The 6,568-nt window shown below is 35.0% G+C and overlaps 2 protein-coding genes and 1 long non-coding RNA gene across 3 annotated transcripts; 2 read left to right on the forward strand and 1 right to left on the reverse strand.

Annotated features, from left to right (window-relative positions):
- LOC112906392 (peptidyl-prolyl cis-trans isomerase H-like) lies at positions 1–1,589 on the forward strand. Its single transcript, XM_025980414.1, has 3 exons — positions 1–196; positions 257–433; positions 489–1,589. The coding sequence occupies exons 1-3, from the start codon at positions 113–115 to the stop codon at positions 780–782; spliced, it is 555 nt and encodes a 184-aa protein (XP_025836199.1). The 5' UTR covers positions 1–112; the 3' UTR covers positions 783–1,589.
- Positions 1,590–3,886: 2,297 nt separating this feature from the next.
- On the reverse strand, positions 3,887–5,365 carry LOC108741939. The gene is made up of 4 exons (XR_003232313.1): positions 5,225–5,365; positions 4,669–4,784; positions 4,483–4,597; positions 3,887–4,297 (listed from the first exon to the last, which is right to left on the reverse strand). It is a non-coding gene; the product is annotated as an uncharacterized LOC108741939 (long non-coding RNA).
- A 255-nt stretch (positions 5,366–5,620) lies between these two features.
- Positions 5,621–6,440, forward strand: LOC108741936 (peptidyl-prolyl cis-trans isomerase H). The gene is made up of 3 exons (XM_018476910.2): positions 5,621–5,816; positions 5,877–6,053; positions 6,109–6,440. The coding sequence occupies exons 1-3, from the start codon at positions 5,733–5,735 to the stop codon at positions 6,400–6,402; spliced, it is 555 nt and encodes a 184-aa protein (XP_018332412.1). The 5' UTR covers positions 5,621–5,732; the 3' UTR covers positions 6,403–6,440.
- The last annotated feature ends 128 nt before the right edge of the window (positions 6,441–6,568 follow it).

Raw genomic sequence — 6,568 nt, forward strand, 5'->3', positions numbered from 1 at the left:
CGTCATTAACGTATTTTTATTATCATTAGCATTTCATCGAGTAATTCTAACCTAAGAGTTTAGTTTACATTTTTAAGTACGGTAATTTTGTAAGATAGTTGTGGAAATAAGTATGCCGAGTTGGAGTCAGGTTCAGTCACAATTGCGACATCCAACTAATCCAGTAGTGTTTTTCGATATATCTGTCGGTTCAATTGTGAGTAGTATCTGTACCTACATTTTTTATATTACATCATTTAGTATTTTCTAACTTAAGGAGATTGGAAGGATGGTTTTTGAATTATTTGCTGATGTTGTACCCAAAACCAGTGAAAATTTTCGTCAGTTTTGCTGTGGTGAATTCAAGAAGGATGGCGTGCCGTTAGGTTATAAGGGTGCAAGTTTTCATAGAGTTATTAAGGATTTTATGATACAAGGTGGTGATTTTGTGAATGTATGTATTTACTATTACCTTATATATTACTGTATGGCCTTTTTCATATATTTAGGGTGATGGTACAGGAGTAACAAGTATTTACGGAGGAGGAACCTTTGCAGATGAAAACTTTCTTTTGAAGCATGATTGCCCAGGACTTCTTTCAATGGCAAACAGTGGAAAAGACACGAACGGGTGTCAGTTTTTTATAACTTGCGCAAAATGTAATTTTTTGGATGGCAAACATGTTGTATTTGGAAAGGTTTTGGATGGTTTACTTGTCATGCGAAAAATAGAAAATGTTCCAACAGGGCCTAATAATAAACCTAAGATACCTGTTACAATTGTTCAGTGTGGTCAAATGTAAGTGTGCATGAATAAAACTTTTAACCAGGTTACAAAAAAGAAAAATGTGAAACTGAATTTTCAGTGCACATTGTGCAGGTTCCATGTTTGAATCATGTTTTGTGGTGTTTAAAGTATAATTTAACCCATCTTTGGTGCAGTAGTTGTAAAACTACATGATTATTTTAGAAAATTCAAATATACACTAATTGTTATTCATCATATTATCAACACATTTATAAACACTGGTAATAATGTGTAATACAAAAAGATCCACACATCAGGTAGCTGTTACTTTTTTATTGAAAGTCAAATTGTGAACCACATAAAAAATTTATAGCTGTACGACATGATGTTTCATGTCTTTATAATGTTTTACCACACAGAATTAAAATTTACAGATAGGCAAGGACGACAGCGAAACGCTTATTAAAAGACCTATCTTATTTATTGATTTTATATACATAGCTATATTACAAGTTAGTGCAGTCCTCTTCGCCTCAAGCCTGGAAGTTAAGATAATTTTTAATGATTTTTCATTTTAATTATGAAAAAGTTTCAGCATGCTATCTTTTTTGAACATTGAACAATAGTATACAGATGCAAATAGGTTCATGCAAGGAAAACTACTTGCTACTATTTGCTTAAATATAATTATTTAAATGTTATGGACGACTCAAGTGTAGGTGTCATTAACATACAAACTATTGACATAACATTTATAAAGGCTCCTTTAGAGTTTACTTATTATCACAGGACTAAAACAACGTCTTAACCGTTTCATCATGTACTTACAATAACTAAAATAAAAATTCACAAATGATATGTTCATCGTCTTTGCATTTAAATCCGTTCATAATGATCCACAACTTGAAAATAGCAATCACTACATAAAAATTAAATTATAAAATAAAACTAGCATGGAATGCTACGTCTATGATTAAAATTATATACCACTATTAGTATTTAGGTGAAGAAATTTATAAATAAAATGAAATAATAATGGCTACTTTCAAATTGTTAATCTAGAAAATCGTCGTCTCAACTAAAACTTAAAAATTTATAATATAGTGTAATACTTTGAAACACGCACGCATTTTTTTATATATTTATAACATATTTAAATTTCAAACAATAAAAAAGGTGAATTTCGAGAAAAACACCGAAAAAACTAATTAACTAAATTACATATCTCCCTTATTTCTTCATGTATCTACTACTTACTTGTTCTCCGCCCCGTTCGGATGATGCTGAAGTACCACTACTTTGTTGCTGTTGCTGCATCCCTGTTGCGGAGACTCCAGTCCCGGCAGCTTGTTGCTGCTGTTGTAAACTAGCAGCTGACTGGACGGTCACGGCGACCAAAGGAGCACCGGTAGAAGTTTGAATACGAAGAGGGCTGCTCTGACGCACTCCAACTGCCTGACTTTGTAAAGCAGCTGATACTTGGGATAGGAATGCCTGTTGTGCTTGAGTGCTAGCACCACCTTGTACTTTAATACCTGTCAGGGCACCCGCCAGTGTTGAAGTCGTTTGAGGACGGATGGACGTCGTTAGACCCTGAGAAGATGCGGCAACAACCTAAAAGAAATATGGAAATGAATCATTAATTCTGCACAGTAGTAAAAAACAAAACCTCCGAGTCAACACGAAAATTTTCTTTACCTGAATGGCTTGCTTCGTTCCTTGTCCTGTATTAACAGGAATTACCCTTGGAGAACCTTTAGCCAATACAACAGGTCCTTGGGGCACAGTGAGAGGTGATCTGACTACTTGTTGGAATTGTTGAAGGGTCATGGAAGTCGGCAAAGGCTTCGACCCCACAATCAACTGCGTTGCGACGCCTCCTTTGCCTGTTACTTGGGCAATGCCAGCAATCTTCTGATTCACCAATTTCTTTTGGGCTAATAATTGTTGTTGAATTTGCATGTGACGAAGTTGTTGCTGAGGAGTCGATGCCTTGACACTGCCTGGTGTCACTCCTGTAGCAGCCTTTACAGGAGCTCCGGCTATAGTAACTGTCGAAACAGGAATTGTTAAGGTCTGAGTGCCTACAAAAAAAAAAAAGCAATAAAACTCGAAATAACCTTTTGTAATATGATTTACCTCCACCCCCAGAAGTGGACACAGTTTTGACTAGGGTGGCCACCTGGGTTCCAGATGTTCCGGCTTGTTGAATGGCCTGAGCAAATACCTGAGGGGACAAACTTTGTATTGTGGTGTTGGTCTGAGAAACGGAGGCCACCGTTCCAGAAGCCAACACTTTTTGTTGTAGCTGATGTTGTCTTTTAAGAAGATGGGCAGCCATTTCCGATTCTGTCATAGTGCGAGCGACGCCCTGTTTACCAGCCACTGTTACAGCACCTTGTTTTACAAACTGAAAATTAAAATACAGTAAATTAAAATTTCCATAAAATACAACATAATTACATCCTTACTTGAGTTCGAGGTTGTGTCTGGGTGAATTGCACCGCCTGTCCAGCGATGGTGACCACCGTCGATGTCTTGGCACCACCTGGAGTAGTTCCACCAACATTTCCACCAGTGGCTTGTAATCTCAGCTGCTGCTGTTTGATTGTGGCCTGTCTGATCATTTGTAGCTGTGCTGGGCTTATTGTTTTCCCAGTCGTAGTTCCGACGACTGCTTTCGTTTGCCCTGGAGTTCCTGATACAATAAGACGTTGTGTTGTAGGTTGGATTTGAGCAGGACTTAGTCCTGAAACCGACACCACTGTTGGGTTTTGAATAGGTGATGCNAAGTTTGCAGGTGTGAAAAGCAAATCAAATCCAAGAGGAATGCCAATGCAGAAAATTTCTTATTTCAGTGGAATTCACATAAATCTTCAGTTGCTCTCACTCATCACTTGAAAATTAACTGCATAATGTTGCAAGGTGAAGACGAAAACAGCAAATCAAGAATGTAGTCCACCAAACATTGTAGATATTGTTTCAGTACCATCAACCTGAACTTTAAATCTCTCACATTTGTCAGACGATCTGTAGAGATGGACAAAAAAAAGTATTAGGTACACAATCAATTAAAAAAGGGATTCAAATTAAGTAAAATCATGCACAAAAACACAAGTAAAACACCTAAATTATAAAATGGCGATGAGATGTCAATTTTATTCATTACATAGAAAAATGTTAAAAGCAATACAAGTAACCACAGATGAACTATAACATTAATTTATTCTGTGGTATTCTGACAATAGATAACTGTTAGAAGAAAACTCCATAAATGCAGGATGACGTTAATTTATGCTGCGGACAATAGATAACTGCTAGAAGTAAAACCATAGATGCCAAAGAAGGCGAATTACTATGAATAAGTCATTTTAAAATCACAGAAAAGCAATTGCTTTTCTAGAGGATGAAATGAGCCAGATAACAGGCAGACAGAACATCGCATACATCACTGTAAATTAGACTGCATGTTTTCTATAAACACCATCAAGTCCGAGGGAGTATTAAAACGGCTCCACTTCTCCAATCCTTCTTTGTCTCCTTGTTCATTTAATATGTTTAAATGACATCCTGCTGAAACAATTTAATGTTAGCTTCATCTTAAATATAATTGTTTTAAATTATCAAACTCCATAATTAACTTTTACTACAGCGAAAAAGTAGTAGTAGTTATTATCAAACAAATGAAATATAAGATTTGAAAAATCACAAACCACTTTGTAAACACAACCATCAAATAATTAAAGATTTCTTACCCTTTCCAAGCTTAAGAGAAAGAAACGTAAATGGGGCTGCGCTTCACCATGTTTTGAGTACTTTTAATTTACCCTCTCTCTCCATGTACATTTCTGATGTTTTAATGGAAAAATGCTGAAATAATTACATGGTATTGGTTATATGTTCACTAGATTCGTTATTATTTTATTATTAGTGATAATTACCATTGATAGCATCCTCTGTTGTGATTTTTTAACCAGATGATTAAAAGTACTCTTGGAAATAAAAACATCTCTGAATGTATGTCCATCGAATCCAAGGATGTCATCTCAAAGCAACTCTATATAATAGAAAAAATAAGTCGTTAAAACCCATAAAACAAGGCAAAAATAAAAACATTTAACAGAAATTTAGAATTTTAAAGACAGCATAATAGTTTTGAGAAATGTTTCACATATTTTGGCTTTATTGCGAAAGCGATTTTTCACGTGCTCACACAAATATATAAAATTTGCAATCATCGCCTGAACTTGTTCTTAAAATTCAAAAATTCTAACAAAACCCTAATGATTCGACCTCAAATAAACGAAGAATCTAAGAATTCGCAGTAGATGAGTGAATAGGCAAGATGGCCCCCGTTTTGGAGAACGAAATCAGCACGACACCGGTCACTCACGCTAAAAAGAATCTAGGTAACGATAATCGAAATTCATCAGTTACTAAACAGAAACGTATTTCACACAATCAAACTAAAGTCGATTAAGAATTAGGGCTAAATACCTTTAGGTGTAATTTTCTTTTGTGGACAGCAAAAAGGATCGGTCGTCGTTGTCGAAAACCAAAGTATGGAGCATAGATAATAGATACACAAAGGTATGGAGACAAGACCACAAAAGTAGACGAATCGGAAGATCCATAGATGACAATTTTTTCGATACCTATAATACATAGATAATAGATTTTAAAGGTGGGTTCAATTATACTTACTCTGTTTAATTCATGAATTAATAAAAACTGATCCACCCCTAAAAAACACCCTAATGATATTACGGAATAGGGTATATTACTTGTACCTACTACATAGTACTAATAAAAACCTGAATAGGTGGTTATAACTTTTATTTCTAATTGTGTCAACTCCAATTGGTATTTATCTATGGTCAGCTAATTGTGAAACGTCATTAACGTATTTTTATTATCATTAGCATTTCATCGAGTAATTCTAACCTAAGAGTTTAGTTTACATTTTTAAGTACGGTAATTTTGTAAGATAGTTGTGGAAATAAGTATGCCGAGTTGGAGTCAGGTTCAGTCACAATTGCGACATCCAACTAATCCAGTAGTGTTTTTCGATATATCTGTCGGTTCAATTGTGAGTAGTACCTGTATCTACATTTTTTATATTACATCATTTAGTATTTTCTAACTTAAGGAGATTGGAAGGATGGTTTTTGAATTATTTGCTGATGTTGTACCCAAAACCAGTGAAAATTTTCGTCAGTTTTGCTGTGGTGAATTCAAGAAGGATGGCGTGCCGTTAGGTTATAAGGGTGCAAGTTTTCATAGAGTTATTAAGGATTTTATGATACAAGGTGGTGATTTTGTGAATGTATGTATTTACTATTACCTTATATATTACTTTATGGCCTTTTTCATATATTTAGGGTGATGGTACAGGAGTAACAAGTATTTACGGAGGAGGAACCTTTGCAGATGAAAACTTTCTTTTGAAGCATGATTGCCCAGGACTTCTTTCAATGGCAAACAGTGGAAAAGACACGAACGGGTGTCAGTTTTTTATAACTTGCGCAAAATGTAATTTTTTGGATGGCAAACATGTTGTATTTGGAAAGGTTTTGGATGGTTTACTTGTCATGCGAAAAATAGAAAATGTTCCAACAGGGCCTAATAATAAACCTAAGATACCTGTTACAATTGTTCAGTGTGGTCAAATGTAAGTGTGCATGAATAAAACTTTTAACCAGGTTACAAAAAAGAAAAATGTGAAACTGAATTTTCAGTGCACATTGTGCAGGTTCCATGTTTGAATCATGTTTTGTGGTGTTTAAAGTATAATTTAACCCATCTTTGGTGCAGTAGTTGTAAAACTACATGATTATTTGG

Source organism: Agrilus planipennis, unplaced genomic scaffold (genome assembly GCF_000699045.2).
Source record: "Agrilus planipennis isolate EAB-ADULT unplaced genomic scaffold, Apla_2.0 scaffold41, whole genome shotgun sequence".
Taxonomy (NCBI): domain Eukaryota; kingdom Metazoa; phylum Arthropoda; class Insecta; order Coleoptera; family Buprestidae; genus Agrilus; species Agrilus planipennis.

Coding starts and splice junctions, on each gene's coding strand:
- LOC112906392 (XM_025980414.1), top strand. CDS start 113: ATGCCGAGTTGGAGTCAGGTTCAGTCACAATTGCGACATCCAACTAAT. Junction 197..256: donor ATATATCTGTCGGTTCAATT/GTGAGTAGTATC, acceptor TTCTAACTTAAG/GAGATTGGAAGGATGGTTTT. Junction 434..488: donor AAGGTGGTGATTTTGTGAAT/GTATGTATTTAC, acceptor TCATATATTTAG/GGTGATGGTACAGGAGTAAC.
- LOC108741936 (XM_018476910.2), top strand. CDS start 5,733: ATGCCGAGTTGGAGTCAGGTTCAGTCACAATTGCGACATCCAACTAAT. Junction 5,817..5,876: donor ATATATCTGTCGGTTCAATT/GTGAGTAGTACC, acceptor TTCTAACTTAAG/GAGATTGGAAGGATGGTTTT. Junction 6,054..6,108: donor AAGGTGGTGATTTTGTGAAT/GTATGTATTTAC, acceptor TCATATATTTAG/GGTGATGGTACAGGAGTAAC.